General features: G+C 43.0%; 1 protein-coding gene across 1 annotated transcript; it reads left to right on the top strand.

Moving 5' to 3' along the window:
- The first annotated feature begins 979 nt into the window (after nt 1-979).
- Nucleotides 980-18,895, top strand: LOC147011742 (BTB/POZ domain-containing protein 6-B-like). Its single transcript, XM_085855910.1, has 5 exons — nt 980-2,006; nt 3,112-3,202; nt 3,635-3,753; nt 7,871-8,714; nt 18,530-18,895. The coding sequence occupies exons 1-5, from the start codon at nt 1,711-1,713 to the stop codon at nt 18,716-18,718; spliced, it is 1,539 nt and encodes a 512-aa protein (XP_085712036.1). The 5' UTR covers nt 980-1,710; the 3' UTR covers nt 18,719-18,895.
- Nucleotides 18,896-19,173: the final 278 nt, after the last annotated feature.

Raw genomic sequence — 19,173 nt, 5'->3', positions numbered from 1 at the left:
AATACTACTACCACGACTATATTGACGACAACTACTACTACTACTACTCTTACAATCACTACGAATACTACTACCACCACTACTACTACTACTACTACTACTATCAGCACCATTACAACTAGGACTACTACGACTACTGCTTCCACTTCATTACAAGGCCCCAATTATTTTTCGTCTTTTATTGCAGTTCGCCAGGGAACGTTTTTGTCGCAAGTCTTTCACGAACCAGCTCGCCAGGCCTGACGCTCGCACACAGGACGTCCGGCTCAACGTGTATCCGATGGGTTAGGGTGAAATGCGGTGACGAACTCTAAACAAACAGCATGCTGGGATTGGTATAAGGTAAATGGTTCATTCAGTCCGTGTTCTCCATTTTCAACACCTCATCCCATCGACGGTTAAAATGAACTGACAGCTGATCAAATTGGATGTATTAATGGCCATGTTTATCGTGATGGGAACCATATCCCAGACGGGCTTGATCTCGGATTCCCAACGAGCTTGCTCAGGTTTGTGTAAAGGTCAGCCTTTACAAGCTGTACATGAGAAAATGACGTTATAAAGCAGCCAACCAATGAAACCGCTTTCATTTTCATTTGGCCTGCCAGCCGGTCCGTGACCGGTGTTTGCGTTTTAAACATTCGCATCGGCGACACTCTGTTGGGAGTGCAGAGCGAGCGCTTGGATTTCATCCCAAACAGTCGCGCGTGACATTGTAAAGAGAGAAAAATACGGGCACGTGATCCTTCGGCGAGGACGATGTGCTTTCTGGCGATTTGTTGCAATTTACGAGGCCAGAGAGCGCAGCCGACAGGTGTTCGGACAAAAGCGCGTCCGTGGATCCCCCGCGCAGAAAGACGCGAATCGTGGTCTGAAAAGAGGGCGGGGCGCCGGGGAGGGGCGGGGCGTAAGGGAGGGCGGGGCGCCGGGGAGGGGCGGGGCGTAAGGGAGGGCGGGGCGAAGGGAAGGCGTGTGACGCCATGGGTATTATGGCAGGGCGCGCGCGCTTAAAGATAGACCGCGGAAGGTGCGTGCACAGGAGGGTACACGTGATAATGAGGAAAAGTGAAAGGAAAGTGCGGAAGGGAAAAAGGGAGCGGGAATTATATTGGCATCCATAATAAACCGAGCGGCCTCGTCGTCCTGGGTCTGAAGTATCCTGACAACGCAGCAAGACTGGAACCTTGTGTACAGCGACCGAAGCAGACACCGTGAGATGCAGTATCAGGACAAGCGCGGTATTTATACATAGAGACAGACGTTTCACAGTGACTTGTACAACTCGTCTGAAGTAGAAGGTGGAGATAAAGCGAGGAAGGTAATTAAAGAGACAACACGTGAAGGGTGGAACGATCAGAGAGAGAGAGAGAGAGAGACACACAGAGACAGAGACAGAGACAGAGACAGAGACAGAGACAGAGAGACAGAGACAGAGACAGAGACAGAGACAGAGACAGAGACAGAGACAGAGACAGAGACAGAGACAGAGACAGAGAGAGAGAGAGAGAGAGAGAGAGAGAGAGAGAGAGAGAGAGATGATATGATATGATATGATATGATATGATATGATATGATATATCAGACACCAGTGTGAGAGAGAGGTCCCGGAGAGGTAGCAGACACCAGTGTGAGAGAGACAGAGACAGAGAGAGATATCGATATCAAACACCAGTGTGAGACCGCGAGATCGTTCCCATCGGAGTGGGTCCGATGGGCCGCGATGGCATCGCCTGGGTGGGAACGCTGCCCTCCCGCTGTCTCTCCTTCGTGCTTCTGCTGCCCGAGGCGCTGAAACGTGCGCGTCTCCGGAGGGCGGGGAACGCACGTCGCGGCCCGAGACCGGGTGGTCGAGGCGGTGCAGTGTGGGGAGGACGGCCCGAGCTGGAGTCGCGAGAGCGGAGTCTCGCGGGGAGTGTTGCGAAGAAGCCGAGACAGCAGCAGCAGCAGCAGCACGCCATGGGGCCGCACGAGCACTGGCAGGAAGCATTCCCCACCGTGCGTGAGAGGTGGGCATCACGTACGGCACGTACGAGCACCGGAACTCGGTGATGCGTACCTGGCGACGCCTTAACAGGGCGTACTTCTGCACTGTACTGTATGTGGTGCGGGATTCGGATATAGTACTTCAGTAAACCGATCCATACTTACTGTCCGTTCCGTTCACATATGGCCGTCCGTGCTCTCGGTCCGTGGACACTACTCAAGGCAAGTCACTATATTAAGCATATAATACACTGGCTGGTTTGCCGTTGCTCTTCCCAGCGGTCTAATCAAAGTATAAACTTGAAATTTAGCCTTTATTTTTTAGGCACCGGCACGCAATGGTATGCTTTTTTTGAAAGCCGTGGTGGGATCGAATTGATATGACCATCCACCGTCAAATCCGAGCAGACGGCGCAGACGGCATAACCTCCTCCAAAGGATGGGAAACTGAATGCCTGCGAAATACCAGGGTAACCGTTTAGCGCGTGACGTCGGGAATCGAACCCACACCACACGGCTCAAAGGTGAGTGCACTGGAGGGGGGGGGGAAAGAAGAAGAAGAATCACCCATTCGCGAGGGGGGGGGCACAATCCTGGACGAGTCGCCACTCCGACGGAGGATGCTCAAATGGCTTCATTCTTCCAAGTAAGCTGGTTCTCATTTTGCCGAGTTCGGAAGGATGACGTCATAGACGCGCTCAGTCAACCGACCTCGAACCCAAGAGTAGCAGTGAGTAACAAGCCAAAGGTAGTAGTCTGAACGTGAAATTTTTCCTTCACGCTTTTCCAACACTTTCCCACGATGCCCACGTGACCCCCACAAGTGCGTCACTGTGACGAGCGCGCGTTTTGTTCTATTTCTGCTTTACACAATTAATTTACATAATTTGGGTTCTTTATGATATTCAATTAATGACTTATTTCACTATGTTTTGTACTACCAATGGTTGCCTGTTTATATATATATATATATATATATATATATATATATATATATATATATATATATATATATATATATATATATATATATATATATATATATATATATACATACTGTATGTTATGATGAAAGAAGTAGAGTTGTGACTTTCGTGCCCCCCCCCCACTTATCCCCCTTACCCCCAGGAATGCTCTCATGTACAATAACGACCTTATGGCCGACGTGCATTTTGTCGTTGGCCCTCCGGAGGAGTGTGTGCGCATTCCTGCACATAAGGTATCCTTATGGTCGAGTTAGTCTATCATCAAACCATGCAATAAGTGGAGAAATAACCTCACGTGACACTTCGGTGTTGTTCCCCGACCCCTGTGTTACTGGACTGTCACTTAAACAAGTTCCATTGTTGTGATACTGACGTAAACACACCCATCGCCATTGTCAAACGGACCCATTTGCTGTTTTTATAAATGTCTTTCAAGTCGAAAGTATGTTAACATTTACTCGATAAAACACCCCGAATCCCTCAGTTCTGAGTCCCCTTGATAATAATGATGATTTATTAAAATATTGCAACAGAGATCTCTATATCTCTATATCTCTCTCTCTCTCTCTCTCTCTCTCTCTCTCTCTCTCTCTCTCTCTCTCTCTCTCTCTCTCTCTCTCTCTCTCTCTCTCTCTCTCTCTCTCTCTCTTTTTTTCCCATTCCAGTACGTGCTCGCTGTTGGTAGCTCTGTGTTCCAGTCCATGCTGTTCAGTAACACATGTAAGAACACTGAAGAAATCGCCCTTCCTGACATGCAGCCAGACGCCTTCCTGGCTCTCATGAAGTGAGTTTCACTCTCTGAGTTTTGCCAATACATTCGGTCGATATGTATGGAAGATAATTGGTGTATTGATTAGCTTTGTCTTGTAACCAACAAGGAAGGGATCAAAATAACACATTTGGCATCTTCATGTCAAACATATTACAAAGCATTCCAGACTCTTGGAGATGGACTGCTCGTTTCGATGATGTGCATATTTTCACTGTAAATCCGTCCTGCTTCATTCATTCGTATGCACCTGTGGCTGCTTGGCTGCATCATTTTAGAGGGGTGCAGCTGTGCCACTGATGCAATGCCCCCTGTTACCAGTGAGCTGATACTCATTTTGTCAGCCTCAGAAGGATGATAGGCTGAGTCGACCCTACCTGTTGTTAATTCAACGGAACAATGGGGGTTTGAACTGAAGACCCTAAGATCTTAAAGCAGCTATCTTGACTGTTAAGCTGACACCAGGCCTATTGGGCCTGCTGCTCCAAATTAAATCTTCACATGGGCTCTTGCCTTCGTGCATTGAAGAGACTGCTTTGAAAAGAATGCAGGTGTCAAACCCTATGCTTATGGACTGGTGGGATAGCCACGAGGTGAGCTGTCTAGCCTGGGTTGGAATTTCGGCACAGATATAAACTGCCATCCTGGAGTTTTGCAGCAAGGCGATTCATCATTGTGTGTGCCGTCCCTCGGATGGACGTTAAACTGGCCGTTCCGTCTGTCAGCGTTAATTGCTGAAATGTTGAAGATGCCATGGTGTCCTTGGTGAAGTGGAGGTGAATTATCGTCGGCACTGTGGCTAAATCCCAAATTCCGAGCACCTTCAGCCAACCGTCAGGCCTGACCAGTTGGTTCCACACGAGGAACTTCGGCATAGGAGGAGGCCCTTTCAGCCCATCATGCCTGCACTACATCAACCCCATCCAGTATCATCACCCATCCACACACGAGCCAATATCCCCCTCCCCCTCGATATCCAATACATCCAGGAACCTATCCAACTCCCTTTTAAACGTATCCATCCCTACACTGCCACTACCTTTACAGGGAGACAATTCCATGCATCAACCACTCTCTAACTGAAAGACCCCATGCCTTAAAAAAAACTGTCCCAACTCTCATCTTCTTTACATTCAAGCTATGGCCCCTGGTCCGAACACTGTCCACTCTCTGCGAAAACTCCACTTCACCGATCCTGGCCACACACTTCATTATCTTAAACATCTCCAAAAGACTTTGGCCAACAACTTTCCCCAGTTGACTCCACCAGAAGGTTACTAATAGAGGTAGTTGTAAAAGTAGTATTAGTCGTAAAGACCGATGTTGAGGCTTTCGATTAGGAAAAACGAAACAAAATTCTTCTGCACCAGCAAGCATTGTAAAATTTACAATTTCAAACTATCTTGTGTGGTTAACAATGATACAAGAAGCTCATTGAAAGGGATGTTGCAAATAAAAGTGGAATCAAATTGGAGAAAAGGAAAGGAAGGCATGTGCACAAGACATATATATATATATATATATATATATATATATATATATATATATATATATATATATATATATATATATATATATATATATATGTACACACACACACACACAAATGAATCATTTACTATAAAGGCCGTTGAGGGGAATGACGTACATGGTAAAGGTCGTTAATCGTGGCCTTTGTTATTTTTTTGTTTGAATTCCCTTTACAGGCAGGCATATCTTGCACTGAAAACAGTGCAACGCTGGGAAGCTTAGTTACCATGACCTTTGCCAGAAGAGTTTGTTTGAGTTTTTGACTATTCAGTTCAAATATAGATGCACAGCATTAGAATACTGTGCCCTGGGATAGACTCACATGTGGTAGTTTACAATTAGAGTTTTGGTTGTCATTCAACCATTCAGAAGGCGTCTGCTATTGTGTGCAGCCTGCGGCTGCTGGTTGCATCATTTACTGGGGACACCGTTGTGCCACAGATTCGATGCCTTCTATTACCAGTACACTGGTACTCATTTTGCTGACCTTGAAAGGATGACAGGAAGAGTCAACCTCACCAAGTGTTAATTCATGGGATCAAACTCAAGACCCTAAGATCTTAAGCGTGCCACTTTAACCGTAAAACCAACAGCACGCTTAATCAGAGGGTTCCACACTGGTATAAAGCTAATTCAAGTAGAGACAGTCATATTATGTCCAGTTTTTGTTGTGGGAATCGAGGAATGATGAGAGATCGAAAGGTTGCCTGGTGAAACATCTAGGTCTTTGAACATGGTTGGGTACATATAACTGACACTTGATAATGGAAGTGGTAGAGGGAGAAAGAGGAAACTCTCCAAAATCAATGCTAAGTATTTCAGAGTGTCTTCTCTGCATAATGAAAAACAGTCAGATACAGATATTGCCAATTAACTTGCAATAAATATCAGCTCAATGACAATAAGTTACATGAAGTGGTCTAAATGGATGTGAAGTTGCTTAGAGACCAAGAGAAAGAATAAGAATCAGGGGAGAGGAAGATGTAACTAAATGATTGAAATTTGGGTTGACTGATGTGATGTTTCCATCTGAAGCATATTTTTAATCATGCTATTATCACATGTTCAAAGCCCCCAAAATGATCAATTTTATCAGTATAAGTTGATTAGAGTACGTTTACTGCTGTAGTTTAGGAGCACCAGACTTGCAATATGCCATGGGTTTACTGTATGAAAACTGGAGAGAGACGTGATCAAATCACAACACGTCACTGAAATTCTTCATGACCAACCAAGCCACACCATGATGAGGAAATGAGCTCCCAAGGAAGATCCGGTCTTCCTTAAACCGAGTCTGAGCACTCAATGGAAGATGTGATCAATTTTTACAAGAATGGAAGATCAAGAACAGTCCAATATATGATGACAGAACAGCCAGTTTAGAACTTTTTCAGGCTGCTGGCAATCACTCACCTACTCTGCGTCAAAATACTTAGTCTTCAATGTCACCAGCTAATGCTAGCAGGTAGATTCCCAAGTTAATGTCCATGCGAGGAATCATGCACTCATTGATGCAACACCCGGCTGTGAAGCATCAATGCAATAGTTTACAGTCTGTCCGAACCAGTAGAGTAAACAACTCAAAGGTAAATGATTAGATTCCTGCTGATGGTTTCATCCTGTTACATCCTGATCTGTTCTGTGTTCTGGCTCTTCCATGAGCCTCGACACTGCATACCAAAAAAGTTTGAATGTGTTTTGATTCTGTATGGACACTCATGACTGAATATTATTGAATTACCTTAGTAGTTGAGAGTTCCTTTGGCCGTCCATACCAATCCCCACTGGACTAATATGTGGCTGAGAGCAGACTGATCAGGAATTGTCACATCACAAAGCCTCAACCAACGACTCTGATTGGATTTCATTTACCTGGTTCTTACTGCCTCATTCTGCTGAATTGTCCTTGTAGCACTTCAATCCGAGGCTGTATCACGAGATTCGGAACAAAAAATGTCGTAGCACCACAAAAGTCCATCAGTCATTGTTTGATGGATTGCTTTTTTATGGTATCTTCTGGTTGATACTGCAAACCACTGTGCAAGTCTCTTGTTTATTCATTGCTGTTGATTTATTGGGTCACCTTTGAGTGGTGTGAATGAGCCTGGTATTGGCTTCGTGGTTAGGGTGGCTGACTTGGGATCCTAGGCTCTTGAGTTTGAGCCCTGTTGGGTGCTCAACTAATACCAGGTGGGGTTGACTCAGCCTGTCATCCTTCTGAGGTCAGCAAAATGATTACCAATGTAAAGGTAATAGGAACACTGCATCAGTGGCGTAGCTGTGTCCCTAACCAATGATGCAAACAGCAGTGAAGTTGCTTAGAGACCAAGAGAAAGAATAAGAATCAGGGGAGAGGAAGATGTAACTAAATGATTGAAATTTGGGTTGACTGATGTGATGTTTCCATCTGAAGCTGCACTCTTAAGAAAGAGACCTGGCATGTTTTATTTAAATACTGCACTGCCATTTTTTTCAATGTTAATGTATTGACATATCAATGATGATAGATGTATGTAGTTAAAAAATTTTTAAAATTATTTCGTAGCATTTAACTGAAATCACTGTATTAACTCTTACTAACTTGGTTGAATAATCACCACAGGTATATCTACTGTGACGAGGTGGACCTCACTGTTGCTACTGTGTTGCCAACCTACCAGGCGGCCAAGAAATTTGACCTCCCACACTTACAACATGCCTGTGAGGACTATCTCATTGCAAATCTCAACAGCACCAATGTCTGTGACCTCCTAGTTCAGACAAGACGACTCGGTGAGACGGGTTTTGATGAACACTGCTGGCGAGTTGTCGATGCAGCTGCAGCTCGGGCACTGCGCTCAGCTGCATTCTGTCGTCTCGACCGGTCAACACTTGATGCCTTGCTACAACGGGAGTCTTTGGCTGTATCTGAGAGCACGATCTTTGATGCGTGCCTGACGTGGGCCGAAGCCGAGTGTGATCGTCGCGGCCTAGTCTCGACACCCATGAACAAACGTTGTGTGCTTGGGCCTTCCCTTAAATTAGTGCGTGTGCCTGCAATACTTCTGGAAGACTTCGCCAATGGTGCAGCACAGTCAGGTGTCCTCACAGCTGAGGAGGTAAAAAACATATTTTTATACCACACAGCTGGAATCGGGCCTCCAGAAGGTTTCATCATCCACCCACGTGTCGGCCTTCACGCCCATCGTTGCTTACGCTTCCAGTCTGCTGCAAGCCGTGCCAATCAGTGGCGCTACAAAGGTCGCTGTGACTCGGTTCAATTTGCTGTAGATCAGCGGATTTTCATCGCCGGTTTGGGGCTCTATGGCTCAAGCAGAGGACCAGCTGAGTACGCTGTTACGATAGAACTGAAGTTGCAGGCCAAGGTGGTGGCACAAACTGAGACTAGACTGTCCACGGATGGATCTGACAAGCCTTTCTCACTCTTGTTTGATGAGCCCGCACAGGTATGTTGAAAATTTTCTTTCATTCATGTAAAATGGTTCAATATTTTACAATCTGTCTGATTATTAATGGACAGGACAGAACCAACATCATAAATATATGTGGAAAATTTACAGGCCCAGACCAGGAATCAAGCCCAGATCCTTCTGGTAAACCATACTAGTGCTCTGTCATCTGAGCTATCTGGGAAACCCACCTGCTGAGTGATGCAATTCTTCCACATATACAAGTGCCACTCTCTTTCCCCCGCTGCTTCCAGGGTACTCACTGCTAACCATAGGAGCAGCGAGGGCCTGCTCACGAGAGGGTCTTCCCCCGCTTGGTGTTTAAACTACGCCCCCTGTGGTGTTTAATAGCGGACATGGATGTGTCTCCCCACAAGGGGAAGACCCTCTCGTGAGCAGGCCCTCACTGCTCCTATGGTTAGCAGTGAGTACCCTGGAAGCAGCAGGGGAAAGAGAGTGGCACTTGTATATGTGGAAGAATTGCGTTACTCAGCAGGTGGGTTTCCCAGATAGCTCAGATGACAGAGCACTGGTATGGTTTACCAGAAGGATCTGGGTTTGATTCCTGGTCTGGGCCTGTAATTTTTCGCATATATTTATGAAATCTCTTTTGCCATTTCCTGCTTTTGAAACTTTGATTCAATAATCTTATCAGTGCTCTCTATCTGGTTGCTAATGGCCTCTTCATAATGTAAAATAATCCATGAGAGGGGGGGGGGGAGGGGGGAAGCTTTATGACTTGGGAGCATTTGTCTTTTGTCTTTGGACTATCGTGCAAAATGGTGTGCTGGAGAATCTGCGTTGAAATATTCCGAGTAGGATCTCTATTATAATACCAAGCTTGCACACGATCCCTATGAAATTGCTGTGGCACTTAGCGGACATGCCAACAATGTTTGGGAAGTCTTGGCGTTCCATAGTACCACTTGCATTTTGCACAATGCGTATTTTTGTCATTCCCCGTGTACGGTCTGTCGTCTGCTACCAGCTATGTTGTACTGCTATCCCGTGCATGTGTACGGGTATCACTAGTATTTAACTAGTTACAATGCTCACATGTTCTTAGCTCAATGAAGGTATGACTGATGCAATAGCGAGTGTGCATGAAAGATCACCATATCACTAAAACCTAAACGCTGTCAGGTTTTTATTTTCATATCGACTCGATAACCTGTGTTTATAAACTAATACAACATGCCATTCAGTCTGAACGCTGACTTGACTCTCACAGTGCAATTAAACGCAGCAATAAATGCTGATGTGATCAGATGGTTTGAGAAAAATTATCCGAACGTGCACAAAAGATTTCCGGCAATGCAGAAATTTCGACAAAAAGTTCCATTTCCATAGTTGCAAACATTGAGAGAAGAAAAAGAGGGGGGATGGAAAGGACCCATGGTGCGAGGGAGCGAAGCGACCGAGGGGTGAAAGGGGGGGGGTGCGGGATGGTGGAGACATGGTTTGAGAGAGGGTGCCCCCCACCCCCATGATGGGGGAATTTTGTAATTGGTTCACGAAAAATATTTTCATGAAAAATATGTGACCACTATATTCGTTATTGTTGTGTGTCTGTCTGTCTGTCTGTCCCGAGCATAGCTCCGTGTGTTTTGATCCGATCCTGATGAAATTTTGGTGGGAGGTTTATATCATGATCTAGATGTGTTTTTCTGAAAATGGGCGTGGTCCGCCCATTATGGGTGGAGCCACGCCCAAAAAACATGTGTTTTTCGGGGGTAGCCGATTTCAATTTACATCTTCTCCTCGGGATTTTGTCGAATCTGACGGGTTTCAGTATTTGGTTAGCCCAATGGCACCTGCATAACCCCACGGAGCTCGATTTTTTTTTCATTTTCGTCCCAAGGTCAAGATCACAAGGTCACGAACTTAGAAAATTGCAATTTTGACATAAAAATATCTTCTCCGAGGGGTTTGTCGAATCTGGCAGGGGTTTCGGTATTTGGTTAGCCCAATGGCACCTGCATAGCCCCACGGAGCTCGATCTTTCATTTTAGTCTCAAGGTCACAAGGTCATGAACTTAGAAAATTTCGAATTTTGACATAAAAATCAGACGACCACCCAAACTTTGAGAGCTAGGATGACAATATTTTTTATGCATAATCTTGAGGTCATTCCCTACCTAAAGTCTTGAAACCATTTTGCTCTATCTCGAACACCTTGCCCGTGGCGCCCCCTTCAAGTTTGTTTTTACGCTGATTTCATCAAAGTATGGATAATCCGAGGACTGTGAAATGCCATATTGCCTATATGATGTTATGGGACATTTTCACAAAAGCGGGTCAGGTAACGGTAAAGAACAAACTCAAAAATCAACTTTCTTTGATATTCTTGAAATAGTGCTTGAACCCCTTAAGGCCTAGAAAAATGTTCAAATGATGTCAGCAACACAGGATCACCATAAGGCCTCTGCACTGACTGGGCAATATATGCTTGATAAAAATTCTCGGACAGTCTTTACCGTTGCCTGACCCGCTTTTGTAAAAATGTCCCTTATATTGTTCCTGGAATGTTCCAGAGGAAGTTTTGCACCAAAGGTCATAATCCTTGACCTTTGACCTTTAAAGTTCACAAAGGTCAAATTTTCAAAGTTGTGGGAATCAAACCGGGTTTTCGACCTTCTTCGACGATCTAACTCCATTAAGTTATAGCACGTATCCTGTTTCCTTATTTTAATGTCCACAACATTGTTTTGGGACCTTTCAAGGTTATATGCAAAGGTCAAATTTTTAAAGTTGTTGAACGAAACCGGGTTTTCGACATTTTGCAGCTAATAACCTGTCACTCGTACCACATCATGTTGATCATTTTTATAAATTGGTCAAACATTATCACATTGTCTCATCCTTGACTTCTGAAACAATCTACATCGTCAAATACCGCTCCTGAACCATCGTCGTATTCAGACTTGTTTTAACCTTAAATTTGTACATTCTAACATGCTGTTATGCAAAATTAAAGCACAATAATCATGTTAATTTCCTGATGAATTTAAGTAATGGAATATGTTGTTGACTTTACATTGTATAACTCATTATACTGCAGTGTGATGCACTCATTACAACACAGAGTGACATGTCTTGTAATGAGTGAAGTATGAACTCAAATTGAAAGATAAACTTAGACTTGGCCATGCCCTACTCTCCAATACAGACTTGAGGTAGATCTACTGCAATGACCTCATGTCATTGGGATGCTTCGGACTTACGTAGCACGAATATTTTGGTAGGCGGCTGTCTTCGCCTTGGCCCACAGCTTTTGTGTGTGCAATGTGCATGTGCAGCACATTTGGTTAATACAGCACAGGCATTGTTCTCATTGGTACAATGTTTTTTTTCTGAGTTGCATTATGTCAGTCAACCAATGAGAAACATCCTACGTTTTGCAGGTCAATAAAGGGACAGCATTTGACATTGGCTGCCGTGTGCTTTGCTGCCGCCAATCAAATAAAATGAGATTTCGTATATGATTTTTTTTTTGTTTTTTTGTCATAACATGAAAATCTATCAAAAACTTCGATGAGATATTACTTTGTGAAAGTGGTATTTTCCGCTATTATTGGGCAATAAATTTGGAAGGTTGTTGAAGTGTACAAAAAGTGGTAGAGTTTGCAACTATGCATTTTTTTGAGAGGAGGAGGAGGATAATATTGGGACCATACTCTATGCAGAGCGTTGGTGCTGACTAAGCAGTCTCCTTGGCTATTGGGCACAATACTGGACGGGTCACCACTCCGACACAGTATACTAGCATGCTGGCACTCATTTTGCCGACCTCGGAAGGATGACAGGCTGAGTTAACCCCACCTGATATTAATTCAACAGCTGAACGCAATTTGAACTCAGGACTCAAGGATCCAAAGCCCACCACCCTAACCATTAAGCCAACACCAGGTATATTTTTGAGAGATACTGCATAATGCCATACATAGGCCGGCAGAAGTGCTTGTGGAAGTAACGTCACAGTGCTAGTAGACCGTTACTGAGCTTCCACATTGGAGCACATCTCACTGCAGCAATTCATTTGTTTTTCAAAATGGAATACAGTGGAGCAGAGCTAAATAATGCTCAAACTGCATCTACTTCGGAAGAACAAAGTGGCAAGAGGAGGGCATGGACAGGGAAGGCATAAAGCGATGAGACTGTGATTAGTAATTATTTGAAATTTTCATTCCAACCAGCAATTCAAGAAATGTCTGTTAATAATATTTGCTGTATTTTTCCAATATTGGCATGACTGTCATATTTTGCTTTCCTCAATGATGCAGTAAATACATCTGCATCTATTATTGTGATGACACCTGCATTAAGAAAAAAAAAAATTTGGATCCAAAGTCAATGGTCATGAAAGAGCTAGAAGACAGAATATATCACGATGCAACAGCAGAGAGTGGGGAAACACACCAACAGCAAGGCCGAGGGACAAAATAGACAGAGACGGGCAAATAAGGGACGCAGGTAAGAATGAGGTGTAGGGAAGAATGCAGGGGGTGGACAAATGGATACAGAAGCAAATTCTCTGAAAGGAAAAAAAAAATGGAAATTTCAGAAGTGGATGGGTGGGGGGGGAGGGGGTTAACAGGGATAGAAAAGATCATGGTTTTTGATGGAGGATGATCTGAGATGGTGGTGAACAGCTGTCTTGAAGACCTGGGGAGAAGGGTGAGATTGAAGAGAATGTGGAAGTTGGTTCCATAGGTAGGGGAACTTTTTTATTGCAGTTCTGCTCCATGAGCCACATAAAGGCCTACCAGTAACATGAGGAAAGATACGTCCATCGTAGCATCTCTCATTATTCTGTATATTACATTGTAGAATAAAAATGTAACATTAACAATTGTTCTGAGTTTCAGGGTGAAGTTCCTCTTTTCTTTTTTTAATGCATGAAATGGTCTCCCAAGAAAGGCAGAGGGAGCAGAAAGAGTAGATAAGTTAAAATTGGAATTCGAATGGCTCAACACCTGAACTTTCTGCTTGTACAATGTTGCCTGGTGGATAGGAGCACATTAATCTCCAGCCATAGCTCACCTTAATCTGGGCTTTAATGTGCAGCTTTGAAATTGCTAGGCAGCAGGTTAAGCTTAGGTCTTCTGATAAATTCAGGCACCTGGCTATCTTTATCACTAAGCACTGTCGACTTGTGGCGAGCTGCTGATTTAGGTTTCACCCCGTAATGATAGGGTGCAAATAGTCTATTAGAGGTTGTTTGGGGACTTTGAAGTAATTTCATGGCTTTTGCCGGGTAATTTCATTCCCGGTTGTGCACTCTGCTCTTTGTTTCCCACTGCTGTCATCTGCTCTTCCTGCATTGATGGCATGATACAGCGTGCCTGTCTCCGTCAGCAGAAATCCAATGGTAAAATTGAATTTTCAGCTCAAATGTTTTAACCTTATTAAGGCGCCATTTTATTTATCCGATTTTATGTCCGATGCACAGGGTGCTCGAGGCAAAAGTTTGAGACTGCAGAATGTGAGGAAGAAAATAAGCAATTGGGTAAAGGCCAAACTTAGCTGAGAACTCAATGTGCGTGGATAGGGCAGGGGAACCTAAGGAGCAGAAACTAATGGTGGAGTTGGTAGGAATCACCTTAATAAAATCCTTGCGTAAGGTAGACATTGACTTCAAAATGCATCTTTGATGTGATAAAAGTCATTTCAACCACTCGCCTTTATGCAATGAACCTGTGGTAGTGAAAATAATAATGGCCTTCCAGGTGCAATGATAAATGTGCCTTCAAACTTTCACCCTCAGGAGAAGTGAAGCCAATACTGAGCCCTGTCCCACCTCCCCTTTCCATTTTGTGTGCACGCAGCTTTTTCCCATTATCTGCTACTGCTGAATCTAATAGGTTCTGGCAATGCTTGGCTACTGGTGCACACGCACTGGTGCATGAACATAGGGCAGGAGAGCACATTGACACAAAGCACCATGTTCAGGCAATTCTTTCTGCATCTTCTTTATTATTATTAGGGTACCCTATTGTTTTTCTTCTGTTTATTATTATTACGCATTATTAGGGTACCCTGTGAGTACAGGGTACCCTATTGTTTTTCTTCTGTTTATTATTATTAGGGTACCCTGTGAGTACAGGGTACCCTATTGTTTTTCTTCTGTTTATTATTATTACACATTATTAGGGTACCCTGTGAGTACAGGGTACCCTATTGTTTTTCTTCTGTTTATTATTATTACGCATTATTAGGCTACCCTGTGAGTACAGGGTATCCTATTGTTTTTCTTCTGTTTATTATTATTATTTTTCCGCCGGCATTTTGCACCCTTTTTCGCTTTAAAAATCATTTTCTCTGGGACACTAAGTCCTATCGACAGGAAATTTTCACCATAGTTTGTATCTTTTTTGATAGCACAATCACGTTATAATTATGACGTCATTGGTCACGTGGTGCGGTCGCCATATTGAAAAAAGTGATAAACTTTGGACATCTGCATCTCGGAAACCGTGCAATGGAAAATTTTTTCGTTTAATACATTTTACTAAGCTCACGATGGGGAATACGTGTGATTTTTCGTGACGTCATAGGTGAAGCGATATACCGGTGAAAATTCGTCAAGTAGAACGCCATATAGGAAAAATCTGAAAAATTTTGAGCGTCATCTACAACAAAACTCGTCAAAAATGTTATTTTTGACGTCATCGATGACGTAATTCGGCCGCCATCTTGTTTTTTAGTGTTTTTTTTTTTAAAAATCTTCTCCAGAAGGGCTGGACAGATTAAGGCGAAACTTTACAGGTACATTCCCCCTGAGGTCCTCTTTCAAGTTTGTTAATTTGTTGTTGATACGTCACATGGTTTGGCGGCCATCTTGAAAAAACCCTAAAACCATCAAACATCTTCTCCAGAAGCGCTGGTCCAATCAAGGCGAGATTTCAGAAATATATTCGTGACATGTATGCGATGCAAGTTTGTTAATTTTGAAGTGATAGGTCACATGGTTTGGCCGCCATGTTGGATTTAAGAAAAATATTAAATAATGTTTTCTCTGGAATTTCATAAGCCATCGAAGCGAAAATTTGCAAGTGCCTTCATCCCTCAAGTCTGCATACATGGTAAAAAATTTTTTACCTCAGAAGTCACATGGTTTGGCGGCCATCTTGGATAGAAAAATAGACCTTATCCGATTTACACGAAACTTCACACACTTGTTCGGGTCGACGATGGAAAGCAGAATTTAAATTTATGATATCCTTGGTCACAAGGTTCGGCAGCCATCTTGGATTGAAAATGAATAAATTTTAAAAATCTTCTTCTCCAGAAGGGCAAGACAGATTAAGATGAAACTTCACACATATATTCCCCATGAAGTCCTTTCTCAAGTTTGTTAATTTCTTTTTGATCGGTCACATGGTTTGGCGGCCATCTTGAAAAAACCCTAAAACCTCCAAACATCTTTTCTCCAGAAGCGCTGGTCCAATGAAGGGGAGATTTGAGAACTATATTTGGGACAGGAAGGCGATATAAGTTTGTTAATTTCGAATAAGTCATATGGTTTGGCCGCCATCTTGGATTTAAGAAAAATATTAAATAATGTTTTCTCTGGAACCGCTTAACCTAACGAATCGAGAATTTGCAATTATCATCTATCATCATCTATGCACGCAAGGTAAAAATTATGACGTCAAACGTAACATGGTTTGGCGGCCATCTTGGATAGAAAAACGCACCTTTACCGATTAACACGAAACTTCACATACGTGTTCCAATACCCAGTTGGAAGCAGAATATAAATTTCTGATGTCATAGGTCACATGGTTCATCAGCCATCTTGGATTGAAAAACAATATCTTTAAACGTCTTTTCTCTGAAACGGCTGAACAGATCCAGGCGAAACTCCACCACTATGACCGCCTCTCCATGACGAATAAAAAGTTCTCACCCCCTTTTGCGGTACGATGCAACGTTTGGCAGCCATAGTGGATTGAAGGAAAAATATTAATTAATGTTTACTCTGGAACTACTGCATCAATAAATGTGAAACATCACCTTTATGGTGGAACAGTCATGCGGAATGAGGGTTTGAAATTTCAACGGGATCGGGCCCAGGGTTTGGCAGCCATGTTGGTTTTAAGAAAAATATTAAATAATGTTTTCTCTGGAACTGTTTAACCTGGAGAAGCAAAAAATTGCAGTTATCATCCACCATCGTGTTTTCACACGTGGTGCAAATTATGACATCATAAGTCACATGGTTTGTCCGCCATCTTGGATTGAAGGATAAATATTAATTAATGTTTACTCTGGAACCGCTGCTTCTATATATGCGAACCTTCACATTTATAAAACATGCGAAACAAAAGCTTAAAATTTCAACCTGATCGGTCACGCAGTTTGGGAGCCAGAATTATTTTATTATTTGAATCTGGAAGCCAGTAATAACGAAATTGAACGCTTTGTGCTGCCCGGTTCGTAACTCGCCTGTTCCGCGCCGTCTCGAAGCATGCCTGTGTTTGTATCACCATTAAATTATGTTTTCTCTGGCACCGCTTATCCTTTCAATGCGAAAATTGTGACCCATGTTGTATTTACGTCCCATGTTGTATCAAAGGCGGACGGACTGGGTACCCGGTCATCACTGCCAGCAGTTATAAAGTGGCAGTTCTAGTTATTATTATTATTTTCTCTTATTATTATTATTCTGCAATGGCCACGATTATCCCACATTGTGGGGTCAGCTGGGGGAAGCTTGGCCCGAGTCTTCACGAACTGGCTGGCCAGGCCTGACGTTTGACTAGTTAGGGCAGAAATTTGGAATTTGTTCAGGGTGCCGGCGATAGCTTGCCTACTCTTTGCGAAGGACACCAGTAGATCTTTCACATCCACCAATGAATGCTGGCAGATGGGATCCCCGTTTAACATCCATCTGACAGACAACACACATATTGATGAATCGCCCTGCCTGTGAAACGCTAGGATGACAGTTTATAGCTCGGTCCGGAATCAAACCCAGGCTAGACAGCTTGGAGGCGAGTGTGCATACCTCTAGGCCATCCTGCCAGCCCTGCTTCTCTATCTGTCTCATTTTTTCCCAATTTTCTTCCCCTCTCCCTTTATTCACGTCTCTTATTCTTGTTCCCTTCTCTTCTGTTCCACCATAGGGTTAATATGCTTCCTCATTAGCCTTGCTTTCAAACTTATTAATGCCTGCGTATACTGGATTAATAGGATGGCTCAGAGGTAGCATATTTCTGGGTTCAAATTCCAATACAAGATGATCCAACAAGGAATGACCCACAGGCATTGCATCATAGAATGTGCCATCCTTTTTGTAGATGTCAGCAAGCTGATTCTTCTCTAAGTTGGCAATACTAGCACAGGCTTTGAGGGGCCGAATGGTATCCTCGTGCATTGAAGTTTCTTCCAAGGGAACATGTATTATTATATTATTTACTAGTGGATCTTGCATACTTGATAGTGGTTTAAATCAAATATATAAAAATCATTGAGTGTTGGTTCCCTCACTGAACTCTTATGGTGGATTTCTACTGGGTATCAAAGAATGGTGATCAGATCAGAGAGTAATATTTTATCTTTCTTTGTGTCATTTGTCATTGTCTGGCTTTGTTTTATATTCGTAATTTCCCTTCATTATCATATTTCATTTGTGCACTCATTTTTACCAGTTTGGATTATTTTCAAGTCTCAAGTGAAGTTAGATTACGATGAATTTATGCAAACAATCTAATTTGGACACTTACATTATTCTCAATCACTTCAGTTGTTATTTTCCTCGATTTTTTTTTTTGTTGTGAATTTTATATCGTTCTTCTTGCTGACAGGTGGAGCCAGACACGTTCTACACCGCCAGTGCTGTGCTTCATGGCAGTCAATTGAGCCACTTCGGTCAGGATGGACTGCCTGAGGTGCAATGTGGAGACGTCACATTTCTGTTCCAAGGATCACCTGAAAGTACCAATGGCACAGGTGTCCAAGGCGGACAGATTCCAGAAATTGTTTTCTACTCTTGATGATGCATAGACCAAACCTGTGACCGGAGACACAGGATGTAGCACACCGACACCCTTAGCTTACAAGATAGTTTGCGGTATGACCATCAGATTTCTTATTAAAGGCCACCACGCCAACACAAGCTGAATATACTGTCCCAAGTTTTGCTGGAAATTGGATTAATAAATAAAAGTAAATTTTTTTTTTTTTAATATATGTAAATAATAATGGTACTTTGGAAAATATTGATTGTAACATATTTATTGTGACATTTTGTACTTTTAGGAATGAAACGCATTCCAAAATGACACGTAGCGCTGCAACAGAATAGAATGTCATTCGTCCACTAGATGATGAAGCGATAATTCACGAACATTGCCTACTCAGTAATAAAATAGCTTCTGAAGAAATGCACTGCTCTTTTATCCTTTCACAAATATATAATAATAATATAAAGTGATATTAATGTCTGGTT

The sequence above is a fragment of the Eptatretus burgeri genome, chromosome 15 (genome assembly GCF_056783735.1).
Source record: "Eptatretus burgeri isolate ZD-2024b chromosome 15, Ebu_testis_v1, whole genome shotgun sequence".
NCBI lineage: Eukaryota > Metazoa > Chordata > Myxini > Myxiniformes > Myxinidae > Eptatretus > Eptatretus burgeri.
The sequence above is the reverse complement of the archived record's forward strand: the minus strand, read 5'-3'. Positions and strand labels throughout refer to the sequence as shown.

Bases quoted from the DNA above. Each gene is read 5' to 3' on its own strand.
- LOC147011742 (XM_085855910.1), top strand. From the start codon at position 1,711: ATGGGCCGCGATGGCATCGCCTGGGTGGGAACGCTGCCCTCCCGCTGT. The intron at 3,203-3,634 runs GTATCCTTATGG...TTCCCATTCCAG, and splicing joins TGCGCATTCCTGCACATAAG to TACGTGCTCGCTGTTGGTAG. The intron at 8,715-18,529 runs GTATGTTGAAAA...TCTTGCTGACAG, and splicing joins TGTTTGATGAGCCCGCACAG to GTGGAGCCAGACACGTTCTA.